The sequence below is a fragment of the Sinohyriopsis cumingii genome, chromosome 1 (assembly GCF_028554795.1).
Source record: "Sinohyriopsis cumingii isolate HCF-2022 chromosome 1, ASM2855479v2, whole genome shotgun sequence".
Lineage (NCBI taxonomy): Eukaryota > Metazoa > Mollusca > Bivalvia > Unionida > Unionidae > Sinohyriopsis > Sinohyriopsis cumingii.
This window is the reverse complement of record NC_142961.1, coordinates 32,006,817-32,031,636: the sequence shown is the minus strand read 5'-3', so window position 1 is coordinate 32,031,636 and position 24,820 is coordinate 32,006,817. Positions and strand designations below refer to the sequence as shown.

Genomic DNA, 24,820 nt, shown 5'->3' with positions numbered 1-24,820 from the left:
AGAATTTGTTTAATAACCAGAATGAAAAGGAGTAAATTTGGTCTTCTTTACTTAGTTACTAGGTTACTTTTGCATCTGTACAATTTTACATAATTTAAGTAGAAATGATGTAGTTTTGAAGTGCTTGTTAATTACGGATGAAGAAACTAAGTAAGCATATGTAACAGATCAAGCATAAATGTTTAAGAAATAGATGGATAAGAAATAATGACAATTATCAGAGCATAAAAAAATTCTATTGAGGAACTCGTATCATGCTTTGTTGACATAATATGAGATGAGGTCTCAATGAAATATATATATATATATATATATATATATATATATATATATATATATATATATATATATATATATGAAACCAAAGTGAAAAATCTCAGCACATAGTAGGCTTGGATCACTTTGGATGGATGCAATTCAGATGGGCTTCAAGAAGAGGGGATAGATTGTCTGCTGATTGTTTATTAAGCATCTAGTTATATCTATGAAATGATGTAATTATTGGTAACAATGCTCTCTTGTGATCTACTTGCTCAGTGGAATAATAAAGAGTACTTGTGATCAGCTGAATTAAACATTGTGCACACTTGTTTTAATTGATGAAATGAAAATTATTTGAATCAATATGGTAATTGCTTTCACATTTTAAATTGAAAATCTCCATATAGAATATGGTAAATGTGTTTTCATTTAATCTTAAAACTGCTTTGGCAATAGAAAGACTTTCACCTTTTGACATGTTATCTTTTGGCTACAGTAAAAAAAAACCTTTTCTCAAACTGTTATTTGTAAGGGCTGTTCCAGTAAAACATATATCCCCCCCCCCGGGTACGGCACTTCAGAAAAACTTCTGTAGGAGGTTGTGCTTCAAACTATTTTAATTCTGACAGTGGAAGGTTGGTTAGGAAAATCACATCTGTTGTGGGTTGTGGTAACAAAATGAGAAATCGCTGGTGGGTTTGTCAGAAAGAAGAAAGAAAAAAAAAACCGAATATATATTTAAAATGGCATCAAGCCCACCCCCCCAACGGTCTAACGTGAATAAAACATTGGGTCAGAAAATGATGCCAGTACACGCAAGTGCACGTACTTTGTACGAATTCGCATACTTTTAAAGCAGTGATAAGCGTTCGGCAAATTACGTCAATGCCGGGGATATAAAAAATGTTCTTTGCGCAGTATGCAATTTTTATTAAACTTTTAACTTTAACTTTAAAAGTGCATTTCACGACGTAATTCGCGCTGCCACAGCTGTCTCACAACACTTGATGCAACATCCAGATATCTGGATACTTCGGTTCGACATGAATGGCTGTTAAACAAAATTTGATTCGTTCATTGGCCCTGGAACAGGCATTTTATGGAGTTTTACCCTTACTTTCATCGTGGAAGTTTTACAAATGCGTGTTTCCAAAATGGTTGAATCACAACACGGTTTGTCTTCAGACGACGTTTTTCAGTCGGCAAATACTGGCTGGTGATAGCTATGATAACAATGAATTTTATGTATATCGGTCTGTTGGACACTGGAAAAATGTCACTGGAAATACCAGTGTGATTTTGAGCCCAAAATTGATGTTGAGTGCAATTCCTATGTGCGTGTTGGATGGACAATATGCCGGTTATATTTATTAAATATAACCATGTCTAAACAAGCAGACTTTAGGAATGTTGGACTTGAAACCCTAATACAGCATTATGGAAGAGAAAAATTTGGCATAAGAGGCATCAAGGAAGTGAATCTTTGGCAGGGTTCATGTTAGTGAAAACTGACAGAGTCTCGGCAACGCTTATAATCACGCGTATTTGGACACCAATTTTTTTATATTAGGCGGGCGGCAAAATTCAAATACTTGCCAGTCCTGCTTCAGTCACCTGCATAGTAGGAAAATGTGTTGATCAGTTAGCTGTGATGATATTTACAATGACAGAATTTAGTGGTTGAAAGCACCCCGCCTCCGCCATCACCATTATAAGAGTACATCAAAAGAACATGATGCAGTAGCTATGCGGCGAGATCAAAGGCTTTGACTGGCAGCTGGGTGGGAAAATCTGATATTTACACTGCTTGAATTTAGAGGCAGAAATACCCAGAGATGTACATGTGCTCATTTATAACAGTACATCAAATAAACAACTTTAGCTTTCATTCTTGTGTTCATTTCTGAGTTTAACGGAATAAGCAGTGCACGTAACCTCAGAATCATGACACGTTAAGACATAGACTTGAATGAGTATTTTGGGCTTCAAAGGCAAACTGACGAAAATTGTAAGATTCAGGAGAGGGCTAAAGTTGCTAGAACTGTTAATTTGAAAGGGACATTAGCCAAGTGTATGAAAGTGTGTGACGCCTGGCTTAGTGCTTTGAATAAGACCTTCCTTGGATCGAAAAAATTAGACTCACTCTGATGGACAAGCAAGAGCTATGTCAGTGTTATAAATATGTCAGTGTTAAAAAGAATGAAGAAATTAAACTCTATGGCAACCAATAGTTACTATAATTGGCATAGTTTTCTGAGAGGGGACTGCAACTTTTCCTGATGGGACTCATATTTTTACCAAAATGGGAGCCATGGACTCTTAGTTTTAAAATCCTAATGAGACCTTTGGTTCAAAACTTTTCTTTCTGGGACAGAGATATCCAAGAGAGAATACCCATGGGGCCATACATGTGAGATGTTGAAAATTGCACAACAATAAAGAACAGTAACTTGTTCAAGCTAGTTATGCATATGCGTTTCAGACAGCAGGCAATGAAAGGAGTTCACAGCACAGAATAATATTTGTACATCAAGGAGGAGGATCATATTAAATTCAGAAACAATTAGCAGATTAATGCTCATAAGGAACATCAGAGAATCCCCATACAACATAATTAAGTGTGTGTAGATCTCAAGTTGGCAGAACCACTGAGCAACAAAAGAATAAAAAAACAGACTTTTGTATCATATGCAGATGTATGACCAAATGATGTACATGCTCTCTATGTGCAAAAATTAAATGACATTAAACATAAGAGACTGACTGATCTGTGTAAACTCAAAGCAAGATGATAAAATTTGACCTGTTTATGTTCCGTTCTTCCATATATATATAGATCATGGTGGTATTTTCTGCAGACCTTTTGGCACTTATGTTCCAGGCCATCATTTGGTATTTGTATTGCAAAATGGATAACTAAAAAAGTATATTATCTAGTACAATACATTTTTAAGCAGTATCATTAACTGATGATGAAATTGATGAAAAAATACTTGATGTCATTCTGATATATGGATTCTTTACTACACTACTAATCTGTTTATCCTGATTCTCTTTTTTTTTTTTAACCAAATCATTTAGTCTTACTGGTACCAGTGCTTTTAATAAAATTGTAACTTCTATTTTCTTGCAATCTAAATATTTATAACGATGTATTATTGTCAAAAGGTAAAATGTGCTTAGTGTTGTAAAATCTAAAGCTATTAATTAGCAAGGGACTAAAGTAAAAAGTGCACAGAAATTATTGCTATATTACAGTGCTGTTAGAAATAACAGAATAGTTGTACAAGATGTATTTTGCACAAAGTTGTAGAACTAGCGCTCGTATTGTCACCACATATTCTACTTAAATAATTATATCATTATTTCTGTATATTCCTATCATTATTTTCCCAGTGGTAGTAATTTTCTGATCTGATGTTCATTTCTTGTGCAATTTTTACACATCAAGAATTCTCACCATATCATTAAAAAACAATGTAATCTGCACCAAATTGAGTTGTTTGAGAAGAAATTAATTTTTTTAACCCAAAAATCACTGAAGCTATGAGTTCTTGCATTAAAGTCTCACATTAAATAACATTTGAAGTAACCACGATAGTAGTTTAGGATGCAACTGTACCAATTTCACCTTTGGTATATCCAAATCTTGAATGTGATGGAGGAACATAGCTCCAAAATAAACACATCAATATTAGAACCTGTTCATTGACTATGAATCAAGTATCTGAGTACAACTAAATTGCTAGAAATTTTTTAATTCTTTTGACAGCATCATAATTAGCTGTCAGATATAGAGTAAGCCTATAGTCTTTATGCCATCCCAACCAAGACCCCACCACAACCACGTGACCATGCCCAGTGACCTCACAATAATAATCGCTATACAACTAGAGATGACATCTCTTCGAGAATTTTGATTTCATTAGAGCTGTAACAGAGTGGAACAGTAAGAAAGAGTGACAGATATTTAAGTGTTAAGGAGATATTTAACAATGGCTATTCCCACCACCACCACTTCCTCATCCTGAAATCCTGGCAGCATCCCTGCAGAGGAGATAACTTGACTATTCAATTTTATTGGTCTCTGGTTATCCCATGGTATTTCTGTTACTTGAACATTATCTTACAGTTCATTCAGCATGGTCGAAAAAGGCTTATAACAATTGAGTTGTTCAAGGACTCCCATTACTACAGATGTGAAAGAACGAGAACCATACTATAAATCAGTGAAGATAAAATAGAGTATATATGTGTTTGACTGTCCCTGATTGGTTGATAATGAAAGTAAGATTTTAGTAAAAACAATTTTTTGAGAGCTTGTCCTACTTGTAACTGAAAAAAGTGAGAGACATTGTTTTATTAACATAATTTCCATCCCTTTACAGACCCGAGTTTGGACGACTCATTACTGAAATCAGCATTTGACTCATTGGTGCAGTATTGAAAGCACACATTTCAAATTTGTATAGATCCAGAAAATGGTGCGGCTGTTATGGTCTTTTTTCTTCACAAAAGCTGCCATCATAGATGTGTCTATACTGATATAAATTTGATCATGAGAACTCAAAATTTTAAGTTACTAAATTTTAATATCGTGGTGTTTGCACAAATTTACAGTGGGAATTGAATTAGTGCAGAGTCCTGAACTCTGAGTTTTGTGCAGAAATATGGAATCCAAGCAGAATATATCCAGAAATGTAGAGGTTTTTAGTCTTGAATTTAGTCTCCCCATTGTGTTTCACACTGATATGCATATTCACAGAACATCTGTATAGTAGTAGGAAAAGTAAGTGAGAAATTTAGATACATATCATAAACAAGACAAACAATATATGGGAGGAGAAGATCATGGAGAAGTATAATAAAAACAATAATGAGTAGAAGTATGCCTCCTTTTTTATGTGTACAACATTATTTTCTCAGCTTCAGTAAGAAATTTCATCAAAAGGAAGACAATAAAAGGTGTACAGTTAACTAAACCAATATGAATTTAGCCACTTAAAAGCTGTATCAAATTGATTTTAACCTTCTGGTGGTCTGTTTCTGTCCATTCTGGTGATATGTCCACTGAATCAGTATGGTTGGAAAAAAAATTTGGCAAATTAAAAAAATTAAAAATCTTTTGGCAGATTATGATTATACCCTACTTCTGCCTGAGAGATGTGAATAATTTTATTTCTTGGTTTGTTGATTGTGGTTGTTGCTCAATTCAAATGCATCATTGAAAAACATTGATGCATTCTCATACTTTGTTACAAATATTTGTTACAGATGCATATCATCAGATATTGGTGAATATAGCTTGAATAAGTTATAACAGTTCTAGTTGGAACAATGAACATTGTTAAGAGAAAATTTAAGTGAGCTAAAATGTAAACTTTTCGGCAGTGTGTGATGCAGGATTGCTCAAGACTTTTCCATCTCATATGCTCACCATGAAAAATTGATTTGCACCAACTGATGATGACTTTTAGGTAACTGTCAGAAAGGCATAATTGACGATATTCTATAGTCTACAAAAATTACTTGAGTTAAAAGTTGTAAACTCGTCCAGCTGTGGCAAAAATGATTGACTAGTACCTTTGCTGCTGTTGCTAAAGTTGATTAGTTGGTTGATTCTGTGTGGTTTGTGATTCTTTTTACAGTATATTAGGTGGAGGAAGGACCCCGAAAGACCACCAACCGAAATTGGTTGATCTCTGACACAAACTCACTCTGTGAGATGTTTAATTGATGTAAAAGCGAGCACCTTAGTACACTTGGGCACATGGAGCCTCTGTTGATTTGACATTTATCTCCAACAGCTGAAGTCGTTTAGACAGTAGATCAGTATGGCCTTTACACTATTTTCAGATGAAGAGAATCTATATATGGCAGCCAGTTTTACTGACGAAGAAAATCTAAGTCCTTTTGAGACACCAAACACCACTTATGTAGAACCACTGACCTTCCACAAGTAACTGGCAACATTCTCATTAGCACATTGGAGGCAAGTAATCATATGACAAGCATCTTGTACCACTGCCATGGAAGCCTCTCATCTGTATCATAAGACAAGCATCTTATACCACTCTGCCATGAAAGCCCCTCAGGCCATAGGTGTAAGTCTCATATGAAAGACTAGAAGTGGGAGATAGAACCTGTGACAACTGGACTGAAAGTGTATAATGTTACTGCTAGGCCATCAGTGATGATGATGCTGTTGACAATGCAGTTAACTGCAATGACATTGATTTTATGAGTGCTCTGGGAAAAATTATTCCTTGACTTTCATCCATTTATTTTAAATCTATGATATAAAAATGTTTGACTTGCTATATTTTGTTATAATTTATATTAGTCTTGCAACAAGGCATAAAAATAAGACATCAGTAACTGAAAAAGATGTTCTTACAAGAAATGATATAGTGTAAAAGTAGACAAATGATGCAACATCACTTCAACAGGCATCATTGTTTTTTTGTCTCTGACAAATCATAAAAGTTTACCAAAACATTTCTTGGAAAAAATAATAATAATGAATCATAGAATCTGACCACACATTTAAAGCAATGCAAGATTTAACTATTATTCTAATCAAAAGCAGCATGCCTGAGAACAAAGAAAAATAGCAAGACATATTGACCACTTTAGGAAACACAGAGTTTAGTAAGGATACAAATTCATGATTTCTGTATTAGAATGGAAATATCTATTATAAAATCTGTATTCATGGATGTTAAATTAGTAGGTATTAAGGGACTGATCAATGACATCTACAAATATTAAGCCACCATGAAAATCTGTGATTTCACAGTATCAGAGACATACTTGGCTTGACAGAAAAACAAACAAAAGGACAAAAGACTGATTATAATGAATGAATATAAATAAAAATATGCAGTAGATTATATGATGTATATGAATTCATTAGATTACCCCCAGCCAGCTGTCATTTAAATCGCTTCTGTCCCCAACCCAATATTAAAATTGCTTCTACTGCCCACTAACCCATAGCCAGAAATTATGTTAAAAAATATACTTCTGTAGGGGGCAGTGTTTCTCAATTAAAACACATCTGACAGTGGATCAAAATGTTTTTAAATTGCTTCTGTTGTGGGTTGGTTGAATTTGAGAGTGCCTTCCCCCCAGGGGGTATATGTTTTACTGGAACAGCCCTAATGATTACTTATATTTTTTATAATATTGAACAGGTGTTGAAAAACTTATATTACGGTTATATCAAAGTATCTTGAATGGTTTTGCATTTTTCTGGTAACACTGCGGTTCAAATTTTATGTATTTAAACTATGATTTTGTATTATTATTTTGTTCGTGTACAGCGTGATATGGAAAAAGGAGTGCATGGTAGGTTTTTGGACCAATCAACATCAGTCAGAGAGGCAGCTATAGAGTTAGTTGGGAAGTTCATTCTAATCCGTCCAGAGCTCATACCACAATACTATGACATGCTGTCAGAAAGGATACTGGTAAGTCAAATCATACAATTTTCTTATGTGTAATATAATCCAAAGTAGAGTGCAGCTTACTTCTGGTGATGTAACACCATAGCAACTTCTTGCACTGTGGTAGGTGAGCTTTTTGTAGCTTGAAAACTACACCAACTTTGGAATTTATCTTGGTATCTTTTTTCTGTCAAATACATTACCACATCATAGTAGGTAATTTTTAGCTCTACTTTTCTTAGACTGGAAGAGCTTATGGGAGGGTCTTTCATCTCTTCATCTATCCATTAGCACAAATATGTTACTACTCCTAAACTCTCTTGAGGATTGCAGAGGAACTTTACACACACATCCATTACATGGTGTACTTGATCCTAAATGAAAATAGTGCCACTCGGATATCCAATGTGGCTGCTACAGCATCCCTCTTGAAAGTCTTACCGCTGCTTGTGAAATGATGGTCATATCATCATGGGGTTTTCACTAAAAGATTTCATATGATGTGTTACTTGGTCTTAAATATAAAAAAAAGGTGCTGATTTGACATCAAGAGTGGCCACTGTAGCAGCCATTTTGAAAATCATGTTAGGGCTACACTTCTTGAACAGAAAGTCACATTGACATCAGATTTTTCACCAGAAGCAGACCTGCCAACTTTTACGATTTTGACATAAGTCTTACAAAAATTACCCTTAAAATATGGACTTAGTCATACTAGCAAAAATTACAGAAAAATTATCATTGCCAAAAAATCCAGATAATTGGTTCATCCGTGTTTTATTGTGATCCGGGTTTCCTCTTAGAATTAGTGAAATTAGTCAGGGAACCAGACTAACTTTACAGCAGCACCCTAGACGCTTTAAACTGCACCTATTTGTTCATGCAGTGCACCTATTTGTTCATGCAAAGCATCTGCATGGTCAAACTGTTGATTATAGAATTTTTAAAAATGGCGTCTAGAAATCGGTGCATGTTTAAGACGAAATGGAAAATAAGCTTCTAGAATAGTGTTAATAATCAAATCAGAAGAATGAAAAGGAGTATTCAGATACGGCAACCAGTGGCAATATTGAAAGTCTTGATATCACTTCTTATCCTGAATGAATGATCATATCATCTTGAGATTTTCACAGAAAGACATTTTGTCTGCTTGGTCATAAAGAAAATGTGACCACTAGTATGGCTGCCACAATGGCTATCTGGACAATCCTGTGATCACTACTTAAAGTCAATGACTGGTCATATTTACATTTTGCTTTCACCCAAAGACATCTTATGATGTCTAGTTGGTCCTAAATGTATAAACAGTGTGCATGTGATACCAATATAGCCACCCTGGCAGCTATCTTAGAAATCTTCTGTTGTTTTTTTTTACTACTATGGAAAGCCATATCAACAAAGGGTTTTTACCAGAAGACTTCTTATAATGTCTTTTTGAACCTGAATTAAAATGCTGTGGATCTGATTTCCAGAATCTTGTTATCTCTACTCCTCATACACGGAAAGTCATTTTGACATGGGTTTTCATAAGAGTTAATTTGGTGACTAGTTGGTCCTGAATAAAAACGATGCAAGTCGACAATTGTTGTGACCACCATCTATAATATTATCTCAGCTCCCAAAATGGATGGTTATGTCAACATCAAGTTTTCACTAGTAGGTTTATGTGACCTAGTTGGTCCTGCATGAAAATGGTGCCAATTATACATACTATATGGCTAACACAATTGTTGTCATGAATGGATGGTCATATCAACCAGGGTTTTTCACCAAAAGACTGTTAATGATGTCTGCTTGGTCCTGAATGAAATTAGTGCCTATCTGGTATCTAGTATGTTCACCACAGCAATTATTTTGAAAATATTGTTATTCCTGAAGAATATGGGATATGGTTTCAACACTCTGCCGTTAAGAAATTGCCTTAGCTTCAGTTCCCAGAACTTCTCAGGTGGCCTAGTGGCTAGAGCATCAGCCTCAGAAGCGGGAGGTCGTGGGTTCAAACCCCGGCCGAGTCATACCAAAGGCTTACAAAATTGGTACTAACAGCTGCCTCTCAGCATTAAGAGGTTAGTGTTAGGACTGGTTGGCCTGGTGTCAGGATAATGTGACTGGGTGGGACATCATGCTACATGTCTTCAGCATGATACTCCAGTACTAGACATCACTATAAACTATCACACTGCAGACATTGTACCAATATGACTGAAAAATCCTAATCACACACACACTCAATTCCCGGAATGGAATTTCTTTTCGCTTAATAGAACATTAATTCCTTTGAGGGACTCTTATTTTGCATTCCACGTCAACATTCAACCGTCAAGTTGACAACAGTATTGCAGCATTTTGTCATTTCAGCACTATGTTTTGCAGTAAGGATGCATACTGAGATAAGTTTTGATAACTTCCTTGGTAATTCATTGCATCTTTTGCTCTAAACTGAACATTGCTCTAACATTATGAAAAACCATATTACCTGTAGAAATACTACAGCTTTCATTCTTAAAAAAAAATGAAATAAACAAACATGAATCTTGTGTAATCTGTTAGCACCTGCATTAGAAAAGTTATTTAATAATACATATAATCTATTTTGCTTATTTTTCAGGATACTGGTATCAGTGTTAGAAAACGGGTAATAAAGATTTTCAGAGACATATTTGTTGAGCATTCAGGCTTTGAGAAAATTCCTGAAATGTGTGTAAAGATGATCAGAAGAGTTAATGATGAAGAAGGAATCAAGGTAGGTTTCTTTTCATAAAGATTTTCAAAAGTTTAGGTCTTTCAGTTTAATAAATTTTAGGAATAAACATTTATTGCACATGATCAGATTTCATTTTGTCCTAATTAAAAATCCACCTAAATAAGTTTTGAAATTAAATACAATATAAAAATCTTGTTTTTCAGTGACTTCTCTGTTCTATTCAACCAAATAATCTCTTTGCAAGCAATGTTTATAAGTTCATCTTGGCAGTAATTCTACCTAGTATTTAAATTTATGAATATCTTAGCAACTTCCAGTAACCTGAACCGTTTCTATGCCAGTTCTTTTTCTTTCTTGGCACTTGTAATAAATTTCAGTCAAATTTCTTCTCAGCAGCAAATGTTTGACATGAAATTGTGTAATTGAGATAAATCCTATTAAATCACATTTCATCTGCATGCCCATGATTGTCTCAAAGATTTGAGACATATATAACTGTACGCAGCTAATCCATTTGAATGTATTTATTGCAGTTAAAAGTATGCAACTGCAAACAACATAGGTTTTGATCTGCCACACATAATGTGATGGCAGATCAGGGTCTGTTTCTTGGGGTGGGTGGGTATTACTCCTAACAAACTTCATAGCTCCATATCTACCTGTGCATTATATGGCTGCGGATCTGTATTAAATGAGTATAATTGGTATACCTTGTATCACACTTCACAAGTTACAAGATATCTACATAGTACACCTTTCATTTGTTCATTTCAGAAACTAGTGAATGAAGTTTTCCAGACAATGTGGTTCACACCTCTCAGTGCAAGGGACAAGGATTCTGCAAAGCTGATTCAGAGGGTTGTAAATATTACTGAAGTAGTAAGTACATGTATACAATTAGTGTCCTAATTCATAGTTCTATATATGAAAACATGAGAAGCAAATGTCTTGTTAGATATTGAATTTCATTGTCAGAGTAAATTTTTACTGCTATTTCTCCTATCTTCATTGAGGCAGATTCATGAAACTATTCAAAAGTGATGTGAAAAGAATTCAGTAGAATGTTTATGTACATTTGTTCCTTATTTTGTTTCAACACAATAGCTTGGTTGTCTGTCATCTGCAGTACCAAACTCGGCAAGTTAAAGGCACCTACTCATCCGGGGGCCAAAAGATCATGGTCACATGGACAAAAAGAATAATATCCACCAAACACTTACGTCCTGTATCATATGCTTTTACTAAATTTTGTAGATAACTATTTGAGACTAGGAAGATGTCTGTTGATTTTGGGTTAATGAAAGAAAAAAATGGTCTTGCCAGCTACATACATAGGTGAAGGGAAGTAACTCTTACAGGGTAACTCATCTTTATACTTGCATGTTGGCCACCAGTATCCCAGTTTCAAATTTCACTTCATGCTGACAACCTAGAATAATCCATTTAAATTTGCACTTAATTTCATTGAGTCATTTGCCTGCAACCTTCTCACCCTACTGGTACAGATCACATACTGAAAATGTATTATCAAGATGTACCAAGTCTAGACAAGGATATTTTTGACCTTTGGTATGTCTGCTTCTCTATAGTGTAAAATGGACATGCGTTTTACACCACTTCAGAATTAAGAATGTTATGTCAAGTTCCTCCCTTTTGAATCTTGCATTTGTGGCGATCTTTTTGTCCAGCTGAAAAGGCTAGAAGTGACCATGTCCATATCACCAAGGTAGTTAATAAGGCTGCTCACTGCATGATGGTGAATGTCCTTATAACCTCTTGTAATATTGATTTGATTAGAAGAGACACACTCCAGCATTCTTATAAAATCACATCATGCGGCAACCCTGCACTCCTTCCCTTTTGGTTCTCCCCTTCTTTTCAGGGGTCAAATTGAGGAGGTGGGAAAGCAGGTGGCACAAAAGTTGCCCCTTTATCTTTCAATGCAAGCTCCTGTCTATACTGATTCCATCAGGAAACGTATCAGAGAAAAGACTATCATCAGCAAGGAGACTATGGGTGGCATTCAGCAGAGGCAGAACTTTGTAATCAGACAAATTATATGCAGTTTGCCGGGGCCCTGAGTGGCCGAGTGGTCTAAAGTGCTCTCAGTTAAGGATCACTGCCATCTCACCTCTCTCTGCGTGGGTTTGAGTCTTGGATTCAGCCAGTATGGGTATGTGAGAAAGCTTGCCAGTAGCTTCTCGTGGGTCGGTGATTCTTTCTGGGATTTTTCCTGGTTCTTCCTCCACCATTAATACTGGCCGCCATGTATAGCCTATCGTGTGCTGAAAAATGGCGGTAAACCCTCAACAACAACAATATGCAGTTTGCCACAGACTTTCACCAGCAAGGGAGAGGAAAAGCACATTTTCTCCTCCTCCTGACTTCTGCCACCTTGTGGGAGCCTGATTCCATTTTTTTACCAGGCTTGGGTCAACCTATTTCCAAAAAATAGCAAAGGGAAAAAAGGTTTCTGCAAAATGTCTGTGTTATCTTTCATATTGACCAAATTTGTTAATGGTTTACTTACAAGACAAGGACAACAGTGATTTTGGATTCAAAAGGTAAGGTATCCGACAAGAGAATGAGGTTTTAAAGATGCAATTTACAAACACATGGCAGGTGAAGCTTGTTTATGTTTTCTTTTAAACTAAACTTCATTTTTAATTTGTATATCGATAGTACTACTTCACCAGGTCAAAGTATGTAACAAAGCTTTTCTTTTCATGCACAGTGATTTTGGTTAGATATTTTTTTTACAGTTGCGTGTGCAGTGATGACATCATCTGTAACTGCAACTTGTGTAGAGCTATTTTACTTGAATGCTTGTGTCTCATGACATATTTTCATGGGGCAGTAACATTGATGTGGATGGGTATGTCAATGTATTTTAAACTCTTTTCCATTGTAGGTATCAGCAAGCAAAGATACGGGTTATGAATTCATAGAACAGTTACTGGAAAATGTGAGTGCATATTCCTAATCTTCCCCATAAATATTCCATTAAAGTATATTGACTCGGTTGTTGAATGACATGTACTTACTGTACTTGATTTGTATTTATCCATTACAAATAAAATGTAGACAGCTTCAATTTTTTTACATCTCTTCACTAATGTGGAAGAGAAATACTTAGACTTGGACTCACATATCTGGTCAGGCATTGCATTTAGGTTAATTGATATGAAAAGTGAAAGAGATAAGTCAGTGAGGTTGGAATTGTCGATCTGTTTCCTCGTCAATTTGTATTTTAATTTTAAATATTCAAAAGGTGGTACTGGACCAGTACCATTTGCTTCTTAATCATCAAGCTTCTGTAGTACCCCAGCTAATTGTTCAGAATTGCAAAGGCCTTATCCAGTTTTGTTTTGTTGATTGTGAATTTTGGACACCAGTATTTCTTTCTATTTACACACAGCTCAACTAATGCTTGCTCAGTCAGTTTTTACCTGAATGATTAAAGATGCAATTCCCTCACAAGTCTATACTTGAAATTTTTTCAGTTGTTGAAGAAAGATGAACATGGAAATTTTAACAAGTCAGCCCTGACTGCATGCAGACAGATTGTGGACTGTCTTGTTGAGAATGTTTTACGACTTGAAGAGAAAAGTGGCGAAGGTGAGGTCTTTAAAGAGCTTTATAAACTATTTTGGATGGTCCTTAAGGTCTAACCAGGCTGCTGTTCAGTATGTATATGTCTGTGCATAATATTGTACAATTCCAGTGGTCTTCACTTCTCATTTGTTACCCAGTTGGATGTTACAACAACAAATATCAGACATCATCATTTGGAATACCTCTAATCCTATTATTACTTACTGTGTCAGTCTGAAATTTTGAATACTGCTATAATTTACTACAACTCGGCAGAAAATTTTACAAGAAATTTTGTGATCAATGTTACTGTTCATTTTTGTTATCGTCAATAAAATAACTTGAGGTATTTATTTTCTTTCTTTTGGAACTGGTCTAAATTTCAACTGCACAATACTGTAACAAAATTTTTATTCAGAAATCTTCACATTGGGGTGACTTGACTTTCATACCAGATATGTTTAAAAACATTTGTAAGTGGGTTGCATTTGTGATAGAAAGACTTGTTGAGCAGACATGTGACAAAACAGAGGAATCAGCTTGGGACAAATGGGGGATTTCTAAAATGTCAGGAATTTTTCTTCCAAAGGACGAATTTCTATGCAAATGATGCATGTTTCATTGTGGAATGCCTTTGACTTTTTTATTTATTCCAGTGACAATCCAAATTTGGATATCTGTGTGAATAGTTTTCGTTCATTTGTATGAGAACCTTTGTGCAATTTCTGGATCAGGGAACTTGATTTGGATTAAATCAGAAAAAATTGTCTGCGATAAATGGAAGATTATGTCTGACTTAAGTTGACAGACATTGTCTCTGTATGTATATCTTTATCCACATTTAATGTGGATTCCACTAACATGGCAGACCTGCCAACCCGTAAGATTTGACCAGCAATCTTAATGAAAATGGCCCTTAAAATATGGACCCAAGGAATTAAACAAAAATTATTGAAATATGATTGTTGCTTTACAATCCGGATACTGGCTTATCTTTGTTTGATTTGGATCTAGCTTTTGTATTAGATTTGTGGAGTTAGTTGGAAAACCTCAGACATTTTAAACTGCACATATTTTCATGCAAATATTTGTATGATCAAACTGTTGCTTATAGAATTTTCAAAAGATGAAGTCCAGCAAGTTATACATGTTCAAGACCAAAGTGACAATAAGCCTTTCAGAAAGTTTTAAAAAGTACAGAAGAATAAAAAGGAATATTAAGAATATTCAAATTATTGGCAGAAAAAAGCAGGGAGTGGCAAGAGTTTAAATTTTTTGGACATCTTGTGTTGATATGAGTATGTCTTATGACGGAAGAGATGATTGTCATAAGCCTGTGAAATTGAAGAATAAAAAATCAAGGACTACATTAGGTAGAGAGAGCATAGAAACCATGAAGCTCCTTAGGGTTTGATAACAGCAGTTTGTGAAACTGCTGGAGGTAATTTTGGTCTAAGTGTACTTTACAAACATTTTAGTTAAACATAATGTTACCATTGTTGCATCAGTCTTGACTTGCATTTCTGAACCTTTTGAATGCATGTTTTACAACTCAATAGTAGCAGTACATATTTTGTTCCACCTTGCTGAAAACTAGTCTTATTTAATGAGAAAAAAAAATATTTATTAACTTACTGAGAAGGTCTTGTTAGGTTTGGCAAGTCTGACATGGCATTTAATGATAGTGTATTTGTTGCCATGTTTAATATGCTGCATGAAGAGTGATCTGCTTATCCTTTTCGGAATGAGTTCTGAACTTGCATGGTATTATTCATATCAACAAAACTTTTTTTGCAAAGCTATTGTTTTATTTTTAAAATAATTTATCTCTGTCTAGTTTCTTTGGATGTTTTAATTTTTTGCAACCAATTTCACAAACTTAACACATCAGTGATAATAAATTTGACATTGATATTTGTAATCTCTTCAAACATTTTTAGAAGATAAAACACTTGTCGGAAATCAAGTCGCTGTTATTTAATAAATCATGCAAACCATGAATTGTGGCATTGCATTTGATAAAACGGGTATTCTTTGAGTAGATTAGTTACAAGTTTTGCAAAAATAACGTGTTGCTACAAAATTAAGTTTTGTTCAGTAAAATACACTTGGGGCCAAGGGGAGCAATTTAAATTTGGCGCGGTCATCCAAAGATGCAATTTAGAATGAACTCTGAGTAAGTTTCCCTTCACTGGGTACCATATATGATTAAATGTAAAATCCATAATATGAACAATACAGAAAGTCTTCTATAACAAATAGAGCACTTAAAGCCCAGTTTTCTCAAATTCCATTCTGGAAGAGGGTTTTGGACATTCTGAAATCACAGGAAGGTATTGGTATCCAAGCTTTAAACGGTGATAAATTTTAGGCATATTTTTTTCACTAAACATATGAAAATGTTTATTTTTACAGAAGGGAAAGCTGGCCACCAACGGTTAACAGCCTGCCTGTCCACTCTTTACCTCTTTAGCAAGATCAAACCTGATCTGATGGTTCAACACGCCACAACCTTGCAACCTTACCTTGATATCAAGTGTAGTGTAAGTGATCTTGGCAATATCCGTTGCATTTTTTATACACCTGTCATAAGTCTGAATGTAAGGTGGCCATCCATCTGTCTGCTTAGTTTTTCATTTCCGTAAAATAGCTTGAGTTCTCCACCATCTACCATTACCATACTTTATGGATGGCTTGCACTTGGTGTCTAAGGTCAAGGTCACTTTGACTAAAGGAAAGGAAAAAAAACTTAGTTTCTGCACAATTACATGAGTTCTATATCAAAGACTTGGAGTATTGCAAGTACTCAGGGTAAGGAAGAAGCAGAATTTTTTTTCAGTCACAAGGCTACATGTCAGGATCATTGTGACAAAAACCAAAAATTTTCGTGTAGTAACTTTAGTTCTATGTCACAGACCTTGACTTTTTGCAGATGGCTTTTGAAGAAGCTATTGATTTTGATCTCTACAGTTCACTGGATAAAACAGATTTCTGCACAAACATTTCAGTTCCATGTACCTTGACCAAAGTTTGTGACAGGCTTGCACTTAAGGTTTTGAAGCATCCTTTTGATTTAGGGATTAAAATGTTAAAGGATGTGGTTATTATAAGAAAAGTGGGTTTTGCAGAAAAACGTTTATTCTGAAGTAAGTTCCTTGATAAAACTCAATGGATGAACTTACACTGATGTTAATAAAGAAACTAATAGATTCAGAGACCGCATATTTTGACCAGTGGCCCCAACCATTGAAACCCATTGGTCAGTATATCCAGTGTCAAATACGGCCACCACAAAAGCCATCAGGAAAATCTTGCTATTGCTGCTTGTCCTGAATTAAAAGATAGGTCTTATCTTCAGTTCCAGGAATGCTCTTTTGCCCATTAGAGTTTCAGTCCCTTCAAGGGTCTCCATTTAATTATGCTTGTACCTTATCAATGAATGGTGTATCTAATGTAAACACTGTCTGTTTCATCATATCTTTCTCTGTCTTTGCACCAGTTTTGTTTCTCAGGAACTTTTGAAAGATTTGATATGAGGATATACATTAGTAAGACCCAAGTCAAGCTAAATTTGCATGCTTTTCCAACAGAATTTAATGGAGTTTTATCCTTTGATCGATTTAGCACATTTTCATTCAGTACCATCATACTGATGAGCATCCACTTCGTCTGGACACATTTCAATGTGTACTTTTTTAAATTGTTATAATATTTTACTATATTTTATGTTACTATATCATCAAATCCAGTAGTAGGCATAATTAGGTTTCTGTAGTTTAGATCTTTGGAAGGCATTCTAATACTTTGAGATATGTACTTTTCTATTTTATGTACTCCTAAACATATGTATGGACCCAGACCATATCTGTAGTTTTCATATATATTGAAGATCCCATGAATAAGAGAGTGAATGAGGTTCTACTGCGCATATATTTTAATAGTATGTATTTCCTTATACAGTCCTCGGGAGAGTTTTGGATACTCCATTATGTAGCCAAGATTCTGGAGCTGGTTGTGCCACTTATGGATCACCCAAGTGAATCATTTCTTGCCCAGTTGGAGGAGGACATGATGAAACTCATCCTTAAACATGGCATGATGGTAAGGAATGAGAATTGTATCATATTTACCAGGTATTGTATTAAAACTTTAAAACCTTAAAAGCTTTCTGTGCTAAAACTTTATTTCTTTTATCTTTGCACACAATTTGAGCAGCAGGAAAATATCAGCTTTATCCCTTTATTTGTCTGTGTAAAACTCTGTTTGCTTTGAGCAAATATGAGAAATATGATTATGAATGTAAAGTGTAAGGATGGAAGATTTAGTCTGTCTCATCAGATTATAATACATAAATAGGCAGCCCGCTGGACCTAGCGTTCATTATAACAAAACTATTTATATGACCATGGAGACGTATGAAGTTTACTTGTAGTATAAGGATTGTATAATGGTTGGTATGTACAATTAAGGAATAGAAAAAATGTATACATCTTTGTGATGCTACCTGATTTTTAAGTTTAAAAAATGTACATTAGTTTTTTTATTAGTTTTTTTTAAAGATTGTTGCAATAGGCCAGATTAAAGAATTATTGGTCTTTAAAACTTGAAGAGTAAAAATGATTTTGATCCAAACAGATGCTTCATCGTCATACCTCAATTTCATGAACATAAAACAGTTTAAAGAAAGAAATACTGTTCCCAGAGATGCCAACCATTCTGACTTGTGCTGAATCATTCCTGTTTTTAACCACAGATATACACCATTAAGTTCACTTGCATCAGATTCCAATTTTCGGATCAGATGAAATTATATAGAGTGTTCTGACTCACTGGTCATAAACTGAATACTAGAAAGAAGCAAAATCAACAGGTTTTGTAAAACTTAACAAATAACTTAATCTAGAGTTATAAAATGACATTTGAGAGGAACTTACAGTATTATGAATTAAATCCAAAAGTGTTTACACAGGTCCAAAAGAATTGAATATTCCAAATGAATTTCAGATCCTTGCATGTACTGGTCTGACAGCTGTCCTGATATATCAAAATCACATTGTCCAGAACTCCTTTGACAATAATCGCAGAACTCGGTGTCATCAGTGTTTGCGGGGGACCAATTTTCGTAGCTTTCGTTGTTGCCTTGAACCACGAATTTAAATCCCCAATGAAAATGAGCCACATAGGATGACACATTTACACTCACACACGTTTTCTTCAGACATGATTTTTCTGCGTTTTAAAACAAAATTCCATTTTTCTCCTGACTTGAATCAGATATTTCTTCATATAGACCATTTTTTACAACGTCTCTGATCCAGTCTGTTCAGTCCCATTCCGCAAGAACCCTTGTAAATTATTTGTTCAATATATTAGCACATAACTCTTGTAAAGAGTATTCTGATTGGTCAAAGGTTTAAATTTATCCAATGATTCTTCGTGTAATGGAAACTGATGGGAATGGAAAGAAGAAACATGCTTGCAAAACATGGCGTCCCGAGTTGTTGAGAGAGAGAGTATGACACAAAATGTTTAAATAAAGGTTTTTAAACAAATGTATGGAAATGGGAATGGCTGGAGCGAAAAGTTGACAAAAATTTTGTTGGTCAGTTTATAAGAAAACTGAACGCTAGAGGACTGGCATTTTGTGACCTCTGCTCTACGGTAATCGCAGTTGGAAGAGTTTGGAATGGCACATACAAAAGAAGCTGCATATGGAAAAATTGAGGCTCAGAAGGCATCAGGAAAAAGTGCAGTTAATTGCTATAAGAAGAAAGATTTCTTGTATGAGAGAACAGATGTCAGAATATGCATACTGCATGTCGCTGGAGTGAAAAGTTGACAAAAATTTAGTTGGTCAGTTTATAAGGAAAATGAACACTAGAGGACTGGCATTTTGTCACCTCTGCAATAAAGCTGTGAATTATGGTAATCATTGTTGGAAGAATTTGGAACAACACCTACAAAAGAAGCTGCATACGGAAAAATTGAAGCTCAGAAGGCATCTGGAAAAAGTGCAATTAATTACTATAAGAAGAAAGATTTCTTGCATGAGAGAACAGATGTAGCTCTCTGTCAGAATATGCACACTGCATGTCGCCAAGCACCAGCTTGAAAAGAAAAAGGCTGTCACTGAAAAGGACAAGAAACAATTGCACATTGAGCTAAACAAGTCAGTGATGACAAAAAGGAAGACCAAAGAAATCTTTGCCAAAGCTGCAAAAAGAGCTCATCTGGCATATCAACAGGTTATGTTCATTGGAGAAAAAGACAACTGAATGTATGGGATTATTTGTATATAGTTGATGTTCTTGGGTGATTATTTTACAGATTTGTTATGAAAAGAGAGAAGTATAATATATTTGCTTCAAAAATTGACAAATTATTGTGACTTAATTACGATGTGACCACTGACATGCACATGAAATAACTTCTACTTGGAGAATAAATTCATGTGACTATAAATATTGTGAAATTATTGAAGTCACGTTAAACATTTTTGGTAAGTTTATTAGTTTTTCAGATGATTATTTTGGTTTATTTTATGATCATAAATTGCACCAGGAGCAGTTTTTTATGAGTGTAAAATGCATTTTTGGTCAGGGGCCTTCATCATTTTTGGCCTGGAACAGGGGCACTGCCTCCTCGAGACCGTATTGGGGGAGGACCCCCAAATCCCCCTTAAAAAATTTTCAGCTTTTTTTTTATGGAAGACCAAAATCATGTCTGCAACAAGAACACAGGAAAAGAAATGACAAAATAATTGTCCAGCTCAACCTGCTTATATTAAGGCATTGAGTCCAAAAAAGCAATTTTCTCCCTGCTCACTATGTGATATTTAGCAAATACCCCACGTCATTAAAGAGGCCACCTGACTGACCCATCCAGTGGGAAATAGCTTAGTTCTTCTAAGCACCACCTAACCAGCATATCCAGTGGGAAATAACACCAAACCTGCACACAGGTTTTATTACTCACAGGGTTCCTACGCTACCATTAAATGGGGAAAATGTGAGGGAAAATGAACAAAAATTTCCAGAACTTGAAAAGTCCTTGAATTTTGCAAGTATTGATGAAAGTCCGGAAAAAAACATGAATTTACTGCCACCACTTGACAACAGAAACAGTAATTGAGTCGTAATTGAACTTAGTTAAATTTATTGAGTTTTGACCAGAATATTCGGAGGTTGCAGGACAGATCATTTGGATGCTTGCCATAAACAGATTTGTATAGTCAGTCCAGATGCTTAGTGGATTGGATTCATTTAGTAGACTAGATATATGACAGACAGCTCGATATTGGTATATTTTCATACATGAAAGGTATGAAAAACCAGTCTTGCCTCACAGTAAGCCAACACAGTAGTATCATATGTCGAGTACAAGATCAGGGTTTCATAGATGTTGTAGTCTCGTCTAGTCTGTCATTCGATTAAAGACACAATGATTATAATACTTACAATTTCTGAGAAAATCATTTTCCTAGCAATTTCATTCAGATATGACTCAATGTAACATTAAGTTTGCTAGACTCACTGTTAAGTGGCTACCATATGTCATTTGCCCATAGTGGTGTCAGATTTCGATTTTTGTATGGACAGTTGCCTGTAGCCCCACACCCCAACACAGGGGGCTCATATCATTGCTTACAATTTACCTGTCGCTCATACAGGTAAACTGTAAACAAAGATACAAGTCCCTGTGCACCTCAACATAAATGCCCAAATATTAAAAATGGTGTGGAAATTTTCGGAGGAAACCCTGATTAGAAAACAGACTGTCATTCATTATAAGTCAAATTTGTAGTATAAAATGTCAAATTTCTGAGCTGAACTTTGGTGCTAAACATTTACACTGTTATAAATAGCTTGAAGGTTTCAATTCTTAAAAAGGTTGCAGGAGAAATGGGAGGTTGTCGTCCCTTGCATTATATTATTAAGAAATAACACAAGCTCCTGTGAGTATTAGCACAGGTTGGGGACTGGTTTATTGCATTACATGCAGACGTCTTGATTCTACAGGAAACTTAATCCTTGTTTATTCAATTGTATATAATTTTGCATAGTCTTTTTGTCAAAATTTTAATCAACCCTTTCATAAATAAGACTTTTTAAATGATAGGAGTTTGGGTTGTTTGATAAATCTTATGAGTTTTTGGTTTTAGTGGCATGGATTAATTCAGTGCACACATTTTTCTTTACAAGATATGATTCTGATACTTTCCAATTTTTTTATTGTTTTGTACTGTGATAGGAATTGTTTCTTTGTATAATATGCATATTGACTGCTATCTTGATTTACAAATGATTTTTCTGATTTCTCTAGAATTAAAGGTTTGCAAGAAAAAAAGACTGATTTCTGTAGGATTCCCACATTCCAACATAATGCAGTTCAGCAAAGATAGAATTTTTATTTTATCTTTAAAAAGGTTGGGGACCTTCTATTAGAAACTTACACCACCTATCTACAGATCCTATGCAACCTCTTTAAAATAGAATCTATACCCATGGACAAAAAATGAGCAACGATATATCTAGTTTATAAACGATCACTACAGTTTACAGTCATGAACAAAAATTACAATATAGATAATGAGAATAGGTGAAATGCAGTTTGAACATGTTGGGGCTGTTCACTATTTTGAGGTTCATTTTCTCTCCCAGTATGATCATGCCAATAAAAGAAATGTAAGATCCATTCTGAGATTGATTTACCTCAAAAAATTATGAAGATGCAACAGTCATGGTGGTAGGTTGCAACAAAATTCTCATGTTCTAAGCCAGGGATCTCAAACTCGAACCATGCTCATGCGCATGAGAGCATTTTTGACGGCCCACCTTTATCTCTTATGACACCTTGTGATTCAAATGATTTCGAGACCCCTGTTCTAAGCAGGATCTTAGCAACCACTTCAATCCCGTAAGACACGGTGGGATCACGGTACGTGCACTTTATGAATAATATGTTAATATTTTAATGCATTGGGGGAAAAAGAGCTTCTGTTGGTCAAAGATGATACGTTGGTTTGAACAACTGTTTGCTCAAGGATTGCCAAATGCAAGCTTTGAAACCATTTCTTACCACTAAATGGATGGTGATATCCTGCTTAATGTTAATTCAAAACCATACTGATATGAACAAATTTAAGCCAGATCATTGTATTGCATTAAAAGGTTTTTTTTAAGTTTTTAAAACATATTGTGTGCCCCATTGAATATGTGGCTAGGTAAAATGTACAAAGTGTTGTTTTTTTAGTAAAAATATATCCACATAAAGCCATTTGATCTCAAATTTGCAGTTACCAAATTATCCAGTCCTGAATCTGGATATAATTTGTAACTTGTAGTCCCTTACAGATTTAACATTTGTTCAGCTAGCAACCTTAGTGATCTAAAGGACTATTTTCTGATTTACTGTTTGCATTTGTCTTTTGCAGGTGCTGCAAAGCTGTGTTAGTTGCCTTGGATCTGTTGTAAATAATGTCAGCCATAATTATGCACTTGTGAAAGATTGCTTCCAAAAATTTTTTGGTAAGTTTCTTAGTTTTGTTCATGTTAATGTAAGGACAGAGATCATCAATAGGTATTTATATACCTAAAATACAGTAGAGTTTATTATAATAAGATGTTGCTGGTTGTGCACAAAAGGTTTAATTTTCTGCAGTTACCATACTTTGTGGATGGCTTGCACATGTGGTAAGAAAGAATCCTATCACTTTTTGGGTCAAACAGGTAATGATAAAGGTCACTCACCAAAGAAAGGAAACAGTTTCCACAGAATAACTTTAGTTTTCCTTCATCTACAGTTTCTGGTTTAAATGGTCAGAGGTTGAAATTTACTGGGACTGGAACAAGAAAACTGGTTCCTCACAATAAGATCAGATTCACATCACATACCTGTACCAAGCATTATGGATGACTTGAACTTGGGGTTAGAAAGAAGTCTGTGTATTTTGGGATCCAGCATCATGCTCACACAATTTTTGAATTATGTTCATTGATGCTGTATAAACATGCAAAACACCATTTTAAAGTACTCTTGTGATTGTAAATTTTTTGTGGATCATATCTGCCTGTCAGATTGGAAGATCAATTTTAATGCTCTGCTTTATTTGTATTGCATCGAGTCCATCACAGATTTCATTTCATCTTAATAACTTTTGATGGACTTCATGATGGGGGTTTTATAATAAGAACATCTACAACAAGTTCAGTTTGCACCTATTTTTGTTTACATTTGATTGTAGAACTTTGAAGTTTGCTCTCATGTCATAAATTCTGTTTCCACTAACATTTGATTAACTTCATGGAATGAAACCAAATGTATCTTAAAGCTTTATGTTGTGGTCAGTATTAAGATCGACTTGAAAGTTGGTCATTGCATCATGAGTACTTTTCTGCTCCATAAGTGTAGGATACTGCACAATGTTGGAAGTGTTAGCAAAAACTCCTTCTATTTCCATTTTATCTCCCTTTAAGAGGAACTAAGTTTTTGCAACAATATGTGTCAGCAGCAATAACAATTTTTTTCCATGTGGAATTCAAACACTATCACTGGTGATCTAGGAGATTATTTAAAATTACAACACTAAAAACAAAAATTATGTTTCGACACGTGTCAGTCAGTATGAAGCATGGAAAATATTGCATGATTCTAACAATGTGAAGTTAATGGAGAAACAAATGAGTATATAATACACAGCTTGGTACCATATATCGAGGCTTGACTTAACATTTGAGAACATACTATGATAAGAGTGCATTCAAAATTCTTTTGCCTCTTCATCATACTGTATGATTTCTTGAATTATTTTTTT

The 24,820-nt window shown here is 34.9% G+C and overlaps 1 protein-coding gene across 1 annotated transcript in view; it reads left to right on the top strand.

Moving 5' to 3' along the window:
- The window catches only part of LOC149806649 (nipped-B-like protein), a 183,346-nt gene that overhangs the window by 108,188 nt on the left and 50,338 nt on the right, over window positions 1–24,820 (top strand). Inside the window, exons 30-37 of the mRNA XM_089956155.1 lie at window positions 7,587–7,733; window positions 10,318–10,452; window positions 11,188–11,292; window positions 13,325–13,378; window positions 13,917–14,031; window positions 16,423–16,550; window positions 17,968–18,108; window positions 23,441–23,534. Coding sequence (XP_089812281.1) covers window positions 7,587–7,733; window positions 10,318–10,452; window positions 11,188–11,292; window positions 13,325–13,378; window positions 13,917–14,031; window positions 16,423–16,550; window positions 17,968–18,108; window positions 23,441–23,534 — 919 coding nt within the window. The remainder of the gene's footprint in view (window positions 1–7,586; window positions 7,734–10,317; window positions 10,453–11,187; window positions 11,293–13,324; window positions 13,379–13,916; window positions 14,032–16,422; window positions 16,551–17,967; window positions 18,109–23,440; window positions 23,535–24,820) is intronic.